Here is an 18,663-nt window from a genome sequence, read left to right as displayed (position 1 = left end):
CCCTCAATATTTGAAGAGTCACAATGCAGTGCGTGGTGATTACGAGACGGCGGTCCTCAATAAACGACGTCACGAAGCAGTCCAGAAGAGCGGCACGCGGCTCCGGAGCCCCGGGTTGACAACCCCTGACCTAGACCGCGGTCACCTCCTGTTCACAGCCCTGAGCCGGTGTTGGGAATTCCACATTTCTATGGCGGGAGAGAGTCTCTCAATAGGACAACCACTGATGACTTCCCCCACCGTGCTTGCATTAATAGGTGCTCGCTCGCAGCACTTTCCCCAACAGTCTGTTGAGGCTATACGGGGCTGTCTTTGTCTTTATCTGTGTGTGTATCCGTAAGTGTGTGTATGCGTTTGTGTGTGTTTGTATGTGCACATGTGTGTACGTGTGTGTGTGCACATGTAGCCCGCATGCCCAGCCACCGCATGCCGAAACAGCTTTTGTTCGGCCGGATCGAGGGGGCTAAACGGGCGCGGCACGGGCTAGAGAAGAGATGGAGTGATGTGGTACAGGAGGACGTGGAGCTGGGTGGACTTGCCGATGACCGGTACCAGCGGTGTCAAGATCGGCCTCTGTGGAGGAGGCTCGTGAAGGATGCTACTACTGGGCAGTTGGAGGCAGTCGCCCTCCAACAACAACAGAGGGCGGAGGAGCGATGCTCACAACAACGAGCGAAGTTCCGGGTGGCTAAAGCACAGCAGGTTGGCACAGTAGGGGGCACAGGTGGTGCATCAGCCAGTCATCTCGGTCATCTTAGTCAGTCGACCCGTGGCACTTGGGTCTGCCCCGTGACCTCCTGCCAGCAGGCGTTCGACACTTCACGTGGCCTCAAGGTGCACATGGCCTGGCACAAGCGTCGTGGTGACGTCACCGCCACTTAGTGGAGAATGGCGGTTGTTGTTGTATGTGTTTGTATGTGTGTGTTTGTATGTGTGTGTGTTTGTATGTGTGTGTTTGTATATGTGTGTTTGTATGTGTGTTTGTGTTTGTATAATGTGCAGATGTTTTTGTGTCCGAATGTGCGTCTCTCTACGGGCTTGTGTTCGTCTGTGTGTGTTTATGAATCTGTGTGTGTTTATGAATCTGTGTGTGTGTTTATGAATCTGTGTTCGTCTGTGAATCTGTGTGTGTTTATGAATCTGTGTGTGCATCAGTGTGCCTCTGTACCTATCATTGTGTATTTGCATCTTCTGTTTCTGTATAAACATCAGCACTGGGAAGACAAAGGTGGACAGGTGTAGTGCTGTAACTTTGTGTGCTGGCCTTGCTGACAGCACTTTCTCTAACAGTCTGTTATAAAGGCTATATGTGGGGATCTTTGTTGTGTATCTGCAAGTTTGTGGGTTGGTGGCGTCAAGCGGTCGTTTCCTTTTGTTCTTCCGAGCCCAGGGAGCGGAGCTGGGATCGAACCTGGTGACGATGAGCGGAACCACGGCCCAGGCGCTGCTGCAGAAGAAGGGAAAGATCGAATGCATCCCCGAGGAACTCTTCCCTGGCGAGTTCTCCGATCTGCATCTCCAACTCCACCCTCAATCTCACCGCAATGCTGTGGTCACATCTGGGGTGGACCACCCAGTCCCTAGCTCACTGCTACACCCAATAGATTTCAAGATAAAGCAGCAGTCAGCTCTCGATGATTCACTCCAGTCACTCGCTCACTTACTAGCTGTCATTGGCCTTGTTACTCCTCTATCACTACTAACATGGTTACTGTTCCCGTGAATTTCAGTCAACTGACTGTTTAGTTTCATCGACACTGATTTCAATCACCACACTACAGGTCGCAACAAATATCTTTCTGCGTCTGCCCTTGCACTTCTCAACTGTTGATTCCCTCCTATTGACTTTCTTTCCCCAAGCTCTTGTAACATAGCTCAAAGATGCGTGTTAAATCTTATCTATTAGAACATGAATAGTGCTCTGTTGCTGTTCCTTCCCAACTTCCTCACTTATCCCTCTCCTCTCTCCTCCAGACATTGACCTTCCCTGCATCAACCCCCGCTACCATGGGAAGAAGTACCGGTACCTGTTCGCGATCCAGTTTGACGGCGGAATCACCAGCAAAAGAGTAAGGCGTGTGTGTGTGTGATCAAGTACAGCACCATGGACAGCGCTCATTGACTTCAGAACCATGGACAGTGCTTATTGAGTTCAGGAACCATGGATAGCGCTCATTGACTTCAGGACCCTGGACAGTGCTCATAGAATTTATAGCCATGGATAGCGCTCATTGAGTTCAGAACCATGGACAGCGCTCATTGAATTTAGAGCCGTGGATAGCGCTCATTGAGTTCAGGACCATGGACAGCGCTCATTGAATTTAGAGCCATGGATAGCGCTCATTGAGTTCAGGACCATGGACAGCGCTCGTGCATTGTGAATACTTCACACACACGCACAAAAAATACGTTTGTAAGCACATGCTCATATATACAACGTTCTCACATGCACACGTACACACGAAAATAGACGCAGATCCTCATTTTCGCCGACAACAGCAGTTGGGGTAAGTGCCATTGGCGAGTTCTCGTTTAAGGCCTGCACATTACACGAGGGGGTGGTGTGGCCAGCATCACACCTTTGCCTCTCCAGTGCTGATGTTTATTTAGAAAGCTTGCGAAGTGAATTGTGTAGAGCTCGCTGGCAGGAGGCTGTGGGACAGATGCGGCTGTCGTGGATTATTCAAGGTGGATGGGCCGCCTGTGCTGCCCACTGGGAGCGGCACACAGACACCGAGAGCAGTGCTGTGCTCTGGTCGTGCCGCAGATGGTGAAGCTGGACCTGGAGACTCGTGAGACCCGGCTCTGGGAGGCGGATAACGGGTGGTGCGGGGAGCCCGTGTTCGTGGCCAGCCCCGACGCCTCGGCGGAGGATGACGGTCAGTGACGGCCCCTGCAGCCCCGCTACTCGACTCCATGTGTCCGCGTGTGTGGGCGTGACTGCGCCGGGGGTTGTGGGTAAACACCTGTGTGTGACTGTGAGGCTGTGTATGGGGAAACGGTAGTGCAGTGGTTAGCGGCACGGCGCCAGTAACCCCGCGGCCCCAGTCCAATGCTCTCTCATGACCAAGAACAGTGTTGAATATTTGAACCGGTCCTAGATCACTCATAGGTCGACGTGACCTTAAATGACCGACCACCTGGTGTGGTGTGAAAACAACACCATAGACCGGGTGTGGTGCTGGCCGCCCACTTACCCGACCTTCATAGTTGCTCGCCAACCTTACTCGTCCCAAGTCTGTTAAGGCTATATGGAGGATATGTCTTCGTGTGACTGTGCGTGTCTATGTGTGTGAGTGGGTATAAACTAGCGTTGTTAAACGCAAAAACCAGGAACCATTTTTAAGAATTAGTTATCGTTTCCGAAATTCAAGAACCGGTAACAGACTCCAATGGAACCTTAGTAACGAGTCCACCTACCGGCACTCGCAAATGTACAAACCGCACGGTAGCCCAAAGTCATCACATAGTATATTTGCCTTCGCTTCTCAGTTCAGAAGTAAAGGTGGAAGCCTTAAATGTATCGCTCGTGCCACTGCTTGCGAAATAACCTCCAACAGAGGGAGCTAAAGAGGGCAAGTGGTCTTCTCTTACACTCTGACCAGATGTGTTGAAAGAGATGGGCCCTACACAAACCTCACCAAGTGCGACCTGCCGATCGACTCACTGTGGCGTGCTCATTCGTGCTCCTGCTGGGTAGGCAGAGAGCAGGGGAGACCTCTGAATTGCGAGTTCAGTGTGCTCAACCATTTAGCACGCTGAACTTCCATCGTTTTTCAATTGAAAAGCTGAAAATTCCATGTTTATTGCTCTCAACATTATATGTGCGACTGTGTGGGTGAGTGCGTATACACCTGTGTGCAGGTGTGACTGCGTGGGTACACACCTCTGTGAATATGTGCGACTGTATGGCCGTATACTTGTGTGAAACGTGCTGCTGTGGACGAATGGAGGGCGTGCGACGGTAAGATGCGTTGCGATTGAGTGCTGCGACGTGCGCGTTCCGCCGGGCTGTCGCGTGATGGCGTAGTGTGCTGCTGCGGTGTGACGACGACGGCGTGGCGTGACAGTGTTGCGCCGTGGCAGAGGTGCGCCGTGCGTTGCTGCGCGACGCGACGTTACGTGACGACGTTACGTGACGACGGTGCTGCGACGGTGCTGCGACGGTGTTGCAGGCGTGCTGCTGTGCGTGACGGCGTCGCACGACGCTGCGCATGGCGTGGACATCGTGGTGATCGACGCTCGCGAGATGAAGGAGCTGGGCCGCGCTCGCACCCCCTCCTTGCTCCCGATGGACATGCACGGCATCTTCATCCCCGACCACTCCGCCTAGCGACCACTCCTCCCCCTGCCTACCTGTACGACTGCAGCACCGAGCAACAAGGGTCCCGTTCGCTAGGCGGTACGATAATCTCAATGTAACGGACGACATTTAGCAAAACGGCCGATAGGAATATGGTGGACGTGACATCGCACGATATCTCCTCGTATCCCCATGTCGTGGCGGCCCTCGCGAGCAGTGGTGAGAGCTCAGCTGGGCAGCGAGACACCAAACCAGACAAAGATCACAGTCGCTCTTTTTGCGTTTTTTTTATTCTCACCGATCGCTACAAAAATCCTCAGAGGCTACAATTACGTCGCACAAATGTTCTTCACTCGGAAGCAATGGCGTCGTCTTCATCCGACGCGTGCGGATGAGGAGCGTTGCCACGCCACGTCACTGCCGGAGCCCGCTGCCCCGGCGCCAGCTACTTGCGCTCCCCCTTGCCAGTGCACGACTTGAGCAGCTCGACGGCCTCCTTCTGCACCTGGGGTGAGCGGGCGGGCGGGCGGGCGGGCGGGCGGCGGGAGAGCGTCAGTGCCTTCGGCACGCGCGATTATTCCGCATTCTCAGGTTCAATTCTATTCCTGCGTTGTGATGGCAATACGTTCAGGAGCTCGATGCCAATGTCGAGCTCGGCTGCTGGCAACGACGAGAGGGCTTCAGAAGAGAGGTGGTGTCGTTTTTTGCCGTTCCTCCTCCGTCGAAGGAGCGCAGGCTACAGTGGTTTACAGTACGCTCCATGGTTCTAGAGTGCGGTGAGTTGATGGTCTCAGCCCGGTCACCAATTACTTGATACGGAGGCCAAAATATTCGCGTGAAGAATCACAGACACGCATCGGAGAAGAAAAAAAACTCAACACATTCATCAGGAGCACCTTGCCTGGAAATAATAAAGATACAAACCGTGGCATTTCACACAATGGCCAATTATTCTCATAGCACTCTCAGCGAAAACACATACAGTTTCACGTCATTGCGATTGGACCATGTCGTTGTGGTTTTTCAAGTGGAGACAAGCTCTCAGCCCACTCTCGGGACATTTGCACGTGAAAAAAAGCACAAAGGTCAATTTGGTTCCGCTCCTGATTTGGCTAAATTCCAGCCGTAAGGATTAAAATATCCGTTTCATCTGTCACGTGACGAACGTGACGGACGTGACGGACGTGATTCTCTTCGGCAGGGTAGGTGCGTAAAGTGCTGCTCCTCGCCCCCCCCCCCTCGCTCGCTTGGAGGGATCTCAGACGCGGCTCTGCAACGTCCAATTCCGCGGGGCCTTTCTCTTAACACGAAGGGTCGCGCTGCTCTGCGGGAGTTCCCGAATGGATTCTCCGTCTCGTGATGGCGACGCCGAGAGCAACAGACGGGACACAACGTTGGGGGAAATGATTAAAATAAAAATAAAAAACTTCCGTCGTGACAAAGAGACACACGCGCGCCCCCAACCTGGGCATCCTCGTCGGTACGAGCCGGGAAGTCGCGCGCCTTGGTGAGCCACAGCAGCGCCCCGCGCACGTTCCCCAGGCGCAGCTGCGTCTTCCCCAGCATCAGCATGTTCTTGCTGTAGAAGCTGGGCTCCACTGGGACAGAACGGCCAACGCGGGGTCAGTTGGGAAACAAGCCGCGCCCCCACGCAGGGATTCTCCCCGACACGTTCCAACGTGCGTTTAGGCCGCGGCTATGGAAGCCTCCCAAGTATTGGGGCAATCGTTTGATGAACAAAGAGTCCCACATAGCAACACAACTTTCCGTGAAAAGTTGACGGGCATGAACGGACGGCCACTCATACGTTGACTGTTCAGTTCATATTTGACGTCCGTTACAAAACTGGCCAATCACAGGGAGTTTTGCGTGCTTAATTTGCGTGCGGTGTTATCTCAAACTTTGGTTTTCCTGGCAGGGTCAATAAAAACTCGGCGTATAATGATTCACGAATTAAAATCGATTCTTACGAGTATGATTCGTGCCTCGAATTTATCCGTGAAATTACATTTGTTTGTATCCGTAGACATATGCAGGTGGGTTATCATGCACCCTGCAGCCACGACAGGTGCTACAATCTCCGCATCGCGAAACAAAACATCTTGAATAAATTAATCACCTCAAGTAACAACAAACCATTTGCACCGCAGGCAAAACTGTTACATCCCCAGTAAAAAAAAACACAGGGCTCTCACAAATGTAGCCAGGTGCGGGGATACCTTGCTCGGCTTCACTGAAATACTGGAGTGCCTGGAAAACACAGCGGGGGACATCGAGTCACACGCGGCCCTCCCTCCGCGTGCGGCACGCCGCCGAGCGCGGCACACCGATGGCAAAGTCGCGACGCTTCTCGCAAACCGCCGGCGCCGCGTCGCGGCCGCTACCTCGTAGAAGGTGGCGCTGGGGGGGGAGGCGAACAGCACGGCGGCGATCCGCCGCTGGTACCACGGCATCTCGGCAAACGTGAAGCACCTGGGGTGTTGTGCGCGCACACGGGCACACAAGCGGACGGACGGAGGAACGCACAGACGGACGATATTGATGGATGGATGGATGCACAAAGGGGTGGAACGATGAACAGATTGATGGATGAAGGGATGGATGGACAGACGGATGGATGGACAGATGGGTTGACAGATTGAAGAACAGGCATATGGGCAGATTAACTCATGGACAGAGGTACTTCATTATTGAGCCTTCACCATAACCGTAGGGGGTCTGCTTTTGGAATTTCACGTGAAGTAAGCGTAAATTGTTTTTTAGCAGTGATAATCATTGCCTGTTAAAGAACTCAACAGCACTTGCCCCAACGGTCTGTTCAAATCTACACGGAGGATGCGTCTCACCATAATCCCATGAGGTGGAGCGACGTGGGGTCTCTGGGGTTCAGCTCGATGGCTTTCTGTGGCGGAGAGGGAAAGGAGGGGGTGTTAGCCGCGGCGCCCGTCTGCCGGTGTGCCTCGTGCCCCCCCGTGTGGGTCGTCGGCTTACCTGGAAGTGCTCCTTTATCACAAACGCGTTTGCGATCTTCACCTTGATTCCCTCAAAGTCGCCCACGTCGCTCACGCAGATGGCGTACCACTACGCGCAGATGGGAGAGGAATTTAAACTTCAGCGAAGTTAAAATTCCATCGTCAATGCAATAACTGGCATTCTAAGATCACTAGGCCAGACGTGAACCATCAATGCCGTTTGTTAAGAGCACAAAGCGTCATAGCAAAACCGCAAAGCATCATGGGATTCCCACAAAGCAACATGGGATTTGAACCGTGAACCACTTCAACAAACTGACAGAAGTGCTACCACGCTAGCGCGTTGATTTTCAGAGCGTTGCAATTGATTTATTGTCGCCCCATTTGAATTGGCGGTTCCTTTTCCCTGTGGCCCCGAGGCCGCACCTTGTGGCAGGCGAAGCTGCTTGGGTTCTTGTCGAGCGCTCTCTTGGCAGCGTCCAGGGCCTCGTACGCGAGCCGCCGGCGCTCCTCGGTGGTCGTGCCGCTCCGCTGGGCCAGGTCGCGCGCCGCTCGTGCCAATCGCCAGAGCACCTCGTCGCTGTCCAGCCTGGGGGGGCAAGCACGACAAGCCCTCTCTCGCCGTCACACTCGTGCGTCTGTGTGTGCGTCTCTCTCCGTCTCTCTCCACCTCTCTGAATCCCCCTCGTCTCCGTCTCTCTCTCTCTGTCTCGCCACAGAAGCAGCCGTGAGTGTAATGCACGTGCAAATGTGTGTGCGTGCGCGGCGGCGAGCGGTGTTGTGGTTAGCGTGCTGCGCTACGGACCCGGCGGCCCGAGTTCAATTGGCGTTCACGGCCAACGCCATTAATGGTTATCTGAACTGGTCCTGGGTCTCCTCTAGGTCGACTCTGCCTCAAATGAGTACCTGGTGCGGCGTGTAAAAACATCGCCACTAGAGAGACAAAGACGGTCGGGCGTGGTGCTGGCCACCCATCCCCTCGTGTGCCGTTCAAGCCTTCATAGGTGCTCGCTAACAGCACTAGCCCCAACAGTCTGTTAAGGCTATACAGGGCATCTCTGTCTCGGTGTTTAGGTGTGTACACGTGAGTGTGTGTTTGGGGAGCAGTAGCATCGTGGTTTATGCATCCTGCTGCGATGCCAGCGGCATTCCTCTGTCGGCCCGGAGTTTAATTCCGGGCCGACAGAGGAACAGAAGAAGCCAACGTCAATAGTGGTTGTGTACGCGTAAAAGTCCTTGGTCAATCTACTGCTGGATGAGGGCTTCCCCAATGCCTGTGTGTGTGGGTACGTCGGGGTTAATACGACCGTACTGCACCACACTGGTCAGTGCACGCCGATTCAAGCGGGGACACGCAAATGTGGGAGTGGAGGAGCACTGCACAACTCTAGGTTTAGCTGCACCTTCCTCTTCTGCCCACCATGTGTGAGCCCTGTGGTAACCTATAGCAACCTGCAACCTATAGTAACCTGTGTTAACATATAGCAACCTGCAACCTAGAGTCACCTGTGGTAACCTATAGCAACCTGCAACCTATAGTAACCTGTGTTAACATATAGCAACCTGCAACCTAGAGTCACCTGTGGTAACCTATAGCAACCTGCAACCTATAGTAACCTGTGTAAACATATAGCAACCTGCAACCTAGAGTCACCTGTGGTAACCTATAGCAACCTGCAACCTATAGTAACCTGTGTAAACATATAGCAACCTGCAACCTAGAGTCACCTGTGGTAACCTATAGCAACCTATAGTAACCCGTGGTAACCTATAGCAACCTGCAACCTATAGTAACCCGTGGTAACCTATAGCAACCTGCAACCTATAGTAACCCGCGGTAACCTATAGCAACCTGCAACCTAGAGTCACCTGTGGTAACCTATAGCAACCTTCAGCCTATAGTAACCTGTGGTAACCTATAGCAACCTGCAACCTATAGTAACCTGTGGTAACCTATAGCAACCTGCAACCTATAGTAACCTGTGTTAACATATAGCAACCTGCAACCTAGAGTCACCTGTAGTAAACTATAGCAACCTGCAACCTAGAGTCACCTTTGGTAACCTATAGCAACCTGCAACCTATAGTAACCCGTGGTAACCTATAGCAACCTGCAACCTATAGTAACTCGTGGAACCTATGGCTGCAACCTAGAGTCACCTGTAGTAAACTATAGCAACCTGCAACCTATAGTAACCCGTGGTAACCTATAGCAACCTGTAACCTAGTGTCACCTGTGGTAACCTATAGCAACCTGCAACCTATAGTAACCCGTGGTAACCTATAGCAACCTGCAACCTAGAGTCACCTGTGGTAACCTATAGCAACCTTCAGCCTATAGTAACCCGTGGTAACCTATAGCAACTTGCAACCTAGAGTCACTTGTGGTAACCTATAGCAACCTTCAGCCTATAGTAACCCGTGGTAACATATAGCAACCTGCAACCTATAGTAACCCGTGGTAACCTATAGCAACCTGCAGCCTATAGTAACCCGTGGTAACCTATAGCAACCTGCAGCCTATAGTAACCCGTGGTAACCTATAGCAACCTGCAACCTATAGTAACCCGTGGTAACCTATAGCAACCTGCAACCTAGAGTCACCTGTGGTAACCTATAGCAACCGCTTGGTCCTCGACGGTGGTCACCCATTCTCAGGACTGTCCAGGCTCATCCTGCTTAGCTACCTATACTTTGCACTCCTGTATTGTTGTTATAACTTTGTGACCCACTCTAGCTGGAGTTCTGTGAAACAGAGATTTATAGCTAATCGGATTCCTCCGGTATAAATATTTTGATTCTGATTCCGAGGTCTGGGAGCCGACGCATCCCCAACCCCCCTCCCGGTGATTTGGTCACAAACGAAATAATTGCCAAAATGCAACCGACACGTTCTCTTGCACAACGCAATTTGCGCAGGCATCGGCATTAACCGATGGATCGATGGACCGTCGCGTTGCGTAGCAACGGCAGAGAGCGCCGGCGCTGCGCTCGTCACCGGTCCGCCTGCTCCTTGAGCAGCAGGTAGAGCTTCTCGGACTCCAGCGTGCCGTACAGGTAATCCGCCCGCTCGATGAGCTTCTCCAGCGCGTAGTCTGGACACACGGCGTCGTCGCAGCGCGCGGGCACAGAGGGAAGGTTAAAGGTCGAACTCAACCCGGCAGCGCGAGGCGGCGGCGTCGTCGCGGCGAGGGCGGAGGTGAGCATGGGCACGCGGGCTCAATCGGCGTCAACACGGAGGTGTGTTTTGGAACTGGAGTCTGCAACTTCCTGCCCGGGGGACGCAAGCGGCCCGTGCGAAGCAGGCAGCCCGGGGGACGCAAGCGGTCTGTGCGGCATAGTTTTGGCGGGCCAGCAAACTATCGCTGAACAACTTGGCGGGCAGTCCGCCAGCAACGCGCAGGGCGATGTCACATTTACAAACGTCGTGGCTCTTGGGGGACTTTTCGTATTCCCAATATGGCCAGCGCTTGAAAAAGCTATCACCAGAGTGTGAACACAGCTTTAATTTGCGTGAACATGCCGGATGCTTCACAGATGTGGAAACACACGGGGGAGCCCACTTGCAGCACGTCGCCCTGAAAAGTGGTCGCATTTAAACGCTGTGACGTGAATCCACGCCGCGTTCGATTTGCACAACTTCCAACGTTCCCACCCGGGCGAGCCGCGCCGCTCCCGTGTCTCCCGCTCACCTGAGCCGCTGGTGGCTTGGGCGGCCGCAAGGGGAGGCCTCTGCATCTGGACCCCGGCCCAGCCGGCCACACCGCCAAGCAGGGCCCACCGGAGGCCACGCACAACTCCAGGGCTGTTGGGACACGCACGCACGCCGTGACGCTACGCACGCATTCGGGCCTCTTCACAGATTCAACAGCAGCTGCTGCCATTCGCCACTCGGTGAAAGTGATAATGGCACGGTGCTCGTGCCAGGCTCAGGTGCGCTTTGAGGCGACATGAAGTGTGGAAGGCTCGCTGCTGGCAGGTCACTATGACAGGACCTGCGTTACGTGGTGACTGCCTTGAGATGTCCGTACCCAGTGATTCTCGTCACCACCCTGCTTCTGCACCATCGCAATGCCACGGCTGGTGGATGCAGAGCTTCTGGGGACTTGGGGCCCATGGTGATGCGGCGCGTTGTTTGACAGTGCAGGTTGGTGACGGGCGCATATTTCAAATGGCCGAGTCCCTTGGCACGGGTGCCTCACTATTCAAGTGCTGTAGCTACTCAGCTGTGCACACGAGCCTCTGAAGAAGCTGCCAGGACGTGGAGCGAAACGTCGGACATCGCGGCGTTGGACACGCGGGCACAACCCGAACAAAAAAAAACGGGAAGCTGCGTTGGTAGCTGGCAAGCAAGGCGAGACGGACGGTGGTGGGGCTCTGGAAGGTTTGGCGTTGTGTGGAAGTCGTCGGGGATTGCTTACCCGCACAATCTTGACAGCCCCGCAGCTGCAGCAGCTCCTGCAGGGGTCGCCCACACTCGGCACGTGGCGGCCGTCAGCACCGAACCCTCGCACCTCCGGGCTCCCCCCTGTAAGGGACACACGGTCAGACAACCCACTCATCATCACACACGTCCAGACACTCCACTCATCATCACACACGGCTAGACAACCCACTCATCATCACACACGGCTAGACAACCCACTCATCATCACACACGTCCAGACAACTCATCATCATCACACACGTCCAGACAACCCATCATCATCACACACGTCCAGACAACCCACTCATCATCACACGCGGCTAGACAACCAACTCATCATCACACACGGCTAGACAACCCACTCATCATCACACACGTCCAGACACCCCACTCATCATCACACACGTCCAGACACCCCACTCATCATCACACACGGCTAGACAACCCACTCATCATCACACACGTCCAGACAACCCACTCATCATCACACACGTCCAGACACTCCACTCATCATCACACACGGCTAGACAACCCACTCATCATCACACACGGCTAGACAACCCACTCATCATCACACACGTCCAGACAACTCATCATCATCACACACGTCCAGACAACCCATCATCATCACACACGTCCAGACAACCCATCATCACACACGGCTAGACAACCCAATCATCATCACACACGGCTAGACAACCCACTCATCATCACACACGTCCAGACACCCCACTCATCATCACACACGTCCAGACACCCCACTCATCATCACACACGGCTAGACAACCCACTCATCATCACACACGTGCAGACAACCCACTCATCATCACACACTTCCAGACAACCCATCATCATCATCACACACGTCCAGACAACCCATCATCATCACACACGTCCAGACAACCCATCATCATCACACACGTCCAGACAACCCATCATCACACACGTCCAGACACCCCACTCATTATCACACACGTCCAGACACCCCACTCATCATCACACACGTCCAGACACCCCACTCATCATCACACACGTCCAGACACCCCACTCATCATCACACACGTCCAGACACCCCACTCATCATCACACACGGCTAGACAACCCACTCATCAGCACACACTTCCAGACAACCCATCATCATCATCACACACGTCCAGACAACCCACTCATCATCACACACGTCCAGACAACCCACTCATCATCACACACTTCCAGACAACCCATCATCATCACACATGTCCAGACAACCCACTGCATGACCACACACAGTATAAGGAGGAGGGGTTAGTATGTTTGATCTGGCAGCATGCACTGCGTGTGTAATGCTGCAGCTGGTGAGCTGTATGTGAACGGATGTGCGGTTTAACACAAGTGACGTCATCACATCTATCCCTCTATTTAAGGAAAACAGAATTTATCCACAAATCTGGCTGTCCACCTGATGAAGCTGGTTGTAATTACTGGCGAAAGATCATACTAAGATTGTAAATGTTGTGGCTTGGCTCTCCAACACACCGGTGTGCTGTACTAGTACACTACTATACACTACTATACACTACACACTAGTGCTGCACTAGTAACGAATTGGCACGTTCTGTTCAGCTGTGTCGGGTTTAACGACTCATTTACATTAACGCGATCTAACAATAAAACAATAATATGGATGTGCCTGCCTGAACGTCCAATGCGACTCTGAATAAACCAACGCCGTGTCCCAGGCCATGTGCTCCGAGTTAACGTAGCACTGTGGCTCAATTCAAGCTAATGCAGAACGCGGATGATGGCTAGCAATGGATAGCTGTCAACCCATACGGTTTACCCCGTATTGTGCAGGGAAATTGAGTTTTCAGGTCCATACGGCGCACAGACGTTTCAGTATGGGCAACATTTTTTTCTGTCTGTGTTTCTCCCTTGTGATGGGACTTTGTAGGATGAACGTTGAGATTTATAATGGTACGGGGTGACCAATACGGTGTGAATTGGTCTGTAATAAGGTAGGGCACTGATAAGGGGTTGACAGGTTTGTTAATAGCGTGCCACTGTGACTCAATCCAAGTTTTAGAAGCACACGGATCATGGCTCCATCATCATCAATGAGCTTCTCCAGTCAACACGTGACGACACCACAGCCAATCCGAGCAAGGCTGCTGCCATGTTGGGTGGGTGAACCTGGACGACACCGCCGACATGTTGGGTAGGGAGACCCGCCTGCTTCAAGCTAGCAGCGATAACGAGGTGAAGGGTGGCGCAGCGGTGCTCCACCGTGCTCCAGCCAGGCTCTCGATGCCCCTCACAGCGAGCACAGACCGCGTGTGTAACAAGTGCGAGCGCGCCGCGTCTGTCTCGCGCCGTCGAGACAGCATAGGCGCTCTCTGTCTCCACTGTCTCTCTGTCTTACTGTCTCTCTGTCTCCACTGTCTCACTGTCTCTCTGTCTCCACTGTCTCTCTGTCTCTGTCTCCACTGTCTCTCTCTGTCTATCTGTCTCACTGTCTCACTGTCTCTCTGTCTCCACTGTCTCTCTGTCTCTCTGTCTCCACTGTCTCCACTGTCTCTCTGTCTCTCTGTCTCCACTGTCTCCACTGTCTCTCTGTCTCCACTGTCTCTCTCTCTCTCTGTCTCACTGTCTCCTGTCTCTCTGTTTCCACTGTCTCACTGTCTCCACTGTCTCTCTGTCTCACTGTCTCTCTGTCTCCACTGTCTCTCTCTGTCTCACTGTCTCTCTGTCTCCACTGTCTCCACTGTCTCTCTCTCACTGTCTCTCTGTCTCTCTGTCTCACTGTCTCTCTGTCTCCACTGTCTCTCTCTTGTCTATCTGTCTCTCTGTCTCACTGTCTCTCTGTCTCCACTGTCTCTCTCTGTCTCACTGTCTCTCTGTCTCCACTGTCTCTGTCTCCACTGTCTCTCTGTCTCTGTCTCCACTGTCTCTGTCTCTGTCTCCACTGTCTCACTGTCTCTCTGTCTCCACTGTCTCTGTCTCCTCTGTCTCTCTGTCTCCACTGTCTCTGTCTCTCTGTCTCCACTGTCTCTGTCTCCACTGTCTCTCTGTCGCTGTCTCTCTGTCTCCTCTGTCTCTCTGTCTCCACTGTCTCTCTGTCTCCACTGTCTCTCTGTCTCCACTGTCTCTGTCTCTCTGTCTCCACTGTCTCTGTCTCCACTGTCTCTGTCTCCACTGTCTCACTGTCTCTCTGTCTCCACTGTCTCTCTCTCACTGTCTCTCTGTCTCCACTGTCTCTCTGTCTCCACTGTCTCTCTGTCTCCACTGTCTCTCTGTCTGTCTCCTCTGTCTCCTCTGTCTCCACTGTCTCTCTGTCTCCACTGTCTCACTGTCTCTCTGTCTCCACTGTCTCTCTGTCTCCACTGTCTCTCTGTCTCCACTGTCTGTCTCACTGTCTCTCTGTCTCACTGTCTGTCTCTGTCTCCACTGTCTGTCTCACTGTCTCTCTGTCGCTGTCTCTCTGTCTCCACTGTATCTCTGTCTCACTGTCTGTCTCTCTGTCTCCACTGTCTCTCTGTCTCCACTGTCTCCACTGTCTCTCTGTCGCTCTGTCTCTCTCTGTCTCTCTGTCTCACTGTCGCTCTGTCTCCACTGTCGCTCTGTCTCACTGTCTCTTTGTCTCTCTCTGTCGCACGGTCTGTCTGTCGCTCTGTCTCTCTCTCTGTCGCTTTGCCTCTCTGTCTCTCACTGTCTCTCTCTCGCTCTGTCTGTCGCTCTGTCTCTCTCTGTCTCTCTCTGTCTCCACTGTCTCTCTGTCTCCACTGTCTCTCTGTCTCCACTGTCTCTCTGTCTATCTGTCTCACTGTCTCACTGTCTCTCTGTCTCACTGTCTCACTGTCTCTCTGTCTCCACTGTCTCTCTGTCTCTCTGTCTCCACTGTCTCCACTGTCTCCACTGTCTCTCTGTCTCACTGTCTCCACTGTCTCTGTCTCCACTGTCTCCACTGTCTCTCTGTCTCCACTGTCTCTCTCTCTCTCTGTCTCACTGTCTCCTGTCTCTCTGTTTCCACTGTCTCACTGTCTCCACTGTCTCTCTGTCTCACTGTCTCTCTGTCTCCACTGTCTCTCTCTGTCTCACTGTCTCTCTGTCTCCACTGTCTCTCTCTCACTGTCTCTCTGTCTCTCTGTCTCACTGTCTCTCTGTCTCCACTGTCTCTCTCTTGTCTATCTGTCTCTCTGTCTCACTGTCTCTCTGTCTCCACTGTCTCTCTCTGTCTCACTGTCTCTCTGTCTCCACTGTCTCTGTCTCCACTGTCTCTCTGTCTCTGTCTCCACTGTCTCTGTCTCTGTCTCCACTGTCTCACTGTCTCTCTGTCTCCACTGTCTCCACTGTCTCTGTCTCCACTGTCTCTGTCTCCTCTGTCTCTCTGTCTCCACTGTCTCTGTCTCCACTGTCTCTGTCTCTCTGTCTCCACTGTCTCTCGTCTCCACTGTCTCTGTCTCTCTGTCTCCACTGTCTCTGTCTCCACTGTCTCTGTCTCCACTGTCTCACTGTCTCTCTGTCTCCACTGTCTCTCTCTCACTGTCTCTCTGTCTCCACTGTCTCTCTGTCTCCACTGTCTCCACTGTCTCTCTGTCTGTCTCCTCTGTCTCCACTGTCTCTCTGTCTCCACTGTCTCACTGTCTCTCTGTCTCCACTGTCTCTCTGTCTCCACTGTCTCTCTGTCTCCACTGTCTGTCTCACTGTCTCTCTGTCTCACTGTCTGTCTCTGTCTCCACTGTCTGTCTCACTGTCTCTCTGTCGCTGTCTCTCTGTCTCCACTGTATCTCTGTCTCACTGTCTGTCTCTCTGTCTCCACTGTCTCTCTGTCTCCACTGTCTCCACTGTCTCTCTGTCGCTCTGTCTCTCTCTGTCTCTCTGTCTCACTGTCGCTCTGTCTCCACTGTCGCTCTGTCTCACTGTCTCTTTGTCTCTCTCTGTCGCACGGTCTGTCTGTCGCTCTGTCTCTCTCTCTGTCGCTTTGCCTCTCTGTCTCTCACTGTCTCTCTCTCGCTCTGTCTGTCGCTCTGTCTCTCTCTGTCTCTCTCTGTCTCCACTGTCTCTCTGTCTCCACTGTCTCTCTGTCTCCACTGTCTCTCTGTCTATCTGTCTCACTGTCTCACTGTCTCTCTGTCTCACTGTCTCACTGTCTCTCTGTCTCCACTGTCTCTCTGTCTCTCTGTCTCCACTGTCTCCACTGTCTCCACTGTCTCTCTGTCTCTCTGTCTCACTGTCTCCACTGTCTCTGTCTCCACTGTCTCCACTGTCTCTCTGTCTCCACTGTCTCTCTCTCTCTCTGTCTCACTGTCTCCTGTCTCTCTGTTTCCACTGTCTCACTGTCTCCACTGTCTCTCTGTCTCACTGTCTCTCTGTCTCCACTGTCTCTCTCTGTCTCACTGTCTCCACTGTCTCTCTCTCACTGTCTCTCTGTCTCTCTGTCTCACTGTCTCTCTGTCTCCACTGTCTCTCTCTTGTCTATCTGTCTCTCTGTCTCACTGTCTCTCTGTCTCCACTGTCTCTCTCTGTCTCACTGTCTCTCTGTCTCCACTGTCTCTGTCTCCACTGTCTCTCTGTCTCTGTCTCCACTGTCTCTGTCTCTGTCTCCACTGTCTCACTGTCTCTCTGTCTCCACTGTCTCCACTGTCTCTGTCTCCACTGTCTCTGTCTCCTCTGTCTCTCTGTCTCCACTGTCTCTGTCTCCACTGTCTCTGTCTCTCTGTCTCCACTGTCTCTCTGTCGCTGTCTCTCTGTCTCCTCTGTCTCCACTGTCTCTCTGTCTCCACTGTCTCTCGTCTCCACTGTCTCTGTCTCTCTGTCTCCACTGTCTCTGTCTCCACTGTCTCTGTCTCCACTGTCTCACTGTCTCTCTGTCTCCACTGTCTCTCTCTCACTGTCTCTCTGTCTCCACTGTCTCTCTGTCTCCACTGTCTCTCTGTCTGTCTCCTCTGTCTCCACTGTCTCTCTGTCTCCACTGTCTCACTGTCTCTCTGTCTCCACTGTCTCTCTGTCTCCACTGTCTCTCTGTCTCCACTGTCTGTCTCACTGTCTCTCTGTCTCACTGTCTGTCTCTGTCTCCACTGTCTGTCTCACTGTCTCTCTGTCGCTGTCTCTCTGTCTCCACTGTATCTCTGTCTCACTGTCTGTCTCTCTGTCTCCACTGTCTCTCTGTCTCCACTGTCTCCACTGTCTCTCTGTCGCTCTGTCTCTCTCTGTCTCTCTGTCTCACTGTCGCTCTGTCTCCACTGTCGCTCTGTCTCACTGTCTCTTTGTCTCTCTCTGTCTCACGGTCTGTCTGTCGCTCTGTCTCTCTCTCTGTCGCTTTGCCTCTCTGTCTCTCACTGTCTCTCTCTCGCTCTGTCTGTCGCTCTGTCTCTCTCTGTCTCTCTCTGTCTCCACTGTCTCTCTGTCTCCACTGTCTCTCTGTCTCCACTGTCTCTCTCTCGCTCTGTCGCTCTGTGTCGCTCTGTCTCTTTCTGTCTCTCTGTCTCCACTGTCTCTCTGTCGCTGTCTCCACTGTCGCTCTGTCTCTCTCTGTCGCTCTGTCTCTCTGTCGCTCTGTCTTTCTCTGTCGCTCGCTCTGTCTCTCACTGTCTCTCTGTCTCTCGCTCTGTCTCTCTCTGTCTCTCTGTCTGTCCGCCTGTCCGTGGAGGACATCGCGGCCGCGAGTCTCGGGACCCCCCCCCCCGCCCCTCCTCGGCCCCTGGACTCCGCAGGTCCCGGCAAGGCGCTGGCGTCTCCCGCACTCGGCCACTCACGGGAGCCGGGCCCCGCCGGAGACCCTCGGCCGCCCTCGCCACGAGCCGGGCCCGCGCGCCTCCTCCTCCTCCTCCAGCCCGACAGCACCGCGACACGGGGGTCCAACTCATGACGCCAACTCGGTGGCGGTGGCGAGAGACGAGCGGCGGCGAGAGGCGACGGGCGGGAGGAGTCTGGGCAATGTCCGCCTCGAGGGCGGGGCGGGTGGCCGAGTCCGGGTTCCAATTGGG

General features: G+C 53.6%; 2 protein-coding genes across 3 annotated transcripts in view; one reads left to right on the top strand and one right to left on the bottom strand.

Moving 5' to 3' along the window:
* LOC116952124 (beta,beta-carotene 15,15'-dioxygenase-like) overlaps nucleotides 1–6,275 on the top strand; it is a 19,441-nt gene extending 13,166 nt beyond the window's left edge. For both annotated transcript variants that reach the window (XM_076074088.1, XM_076074087.1), the window contains 4 exons: nucleotides 1,391–1,496; nucleotides 1,975–2,069; nucleotides 2,768–2,879; nucleotides 4,176–6,275. In XM_076074088.1, coding sequence (XP_075930203.1) covers nucleotides 1,391–1,496; nucleotides 1,975–2,069; nucleotides 2,768–2,879; nucleotides 4,176–4,333 — 471 coding nt within the window. In that variant the 3' untranslated portion in view covers nucleotides 4,334–6,275. The remainder of the gene's footprint in view (nucleotides 1–1,390; nucleotides 1,497–1,974; nucleotides 2,070–2,767; nucleotides 2,880–4,175) is intronic.
* On the bottom strand, nucleotides 4,575–18,663 carry RMDN1 (regulator of microtubule dynamics 1). The gene is made up of 11 exons (XM_032971305.2): nucleotides 18,433–18,663; nucleotides 11,697–11,803; nucleotides 10,968–11,080; nucleotides 10,274–10,370; nucleotides 7,702–7,864; nucleotides 7,295–7,384; nucleotides 7,150–7,205; nucleotides 6,688–6,775; nucleotides 6,523–6,553; nucleotides 5,768–5,901; nucleotides 4,575–4,808 (listed from the first exon to the last, which is right to left on the bottom strand). Exons 1-11 carry the CDS (start codon nucleotides 18,541–18,543, stop codon nucleotides 4,749–4,751), a joined length of 1,050 nt encoding a protein of 349 aa, XP_032827196.2. The 5' UTR covers nucleotides 18,544–18,663; the 3' UTR covers nucleotides 4,575–4,748.

Source organism: Petromyzon marinus, chromosome 45 (genome assembly GCF_048934315.1).
Source record: "Petromyzon marinus isolate PM22_M1 ecotype Great Lakes invasive population chromosome 45, UKy_Petmar_22M1.pri1.0, whole genome shotgun sequence".
Taxonomy (NCBI): Eukaryota; Metazoa; Chordata; class Hyperoartia; order Petromyzontiformes; family Petromyzontidae; genus Petromyzon; species Petromyzon marinus.
This window is presented reverse-complemented; position numbering and strand designations above follow the sequence as displayed.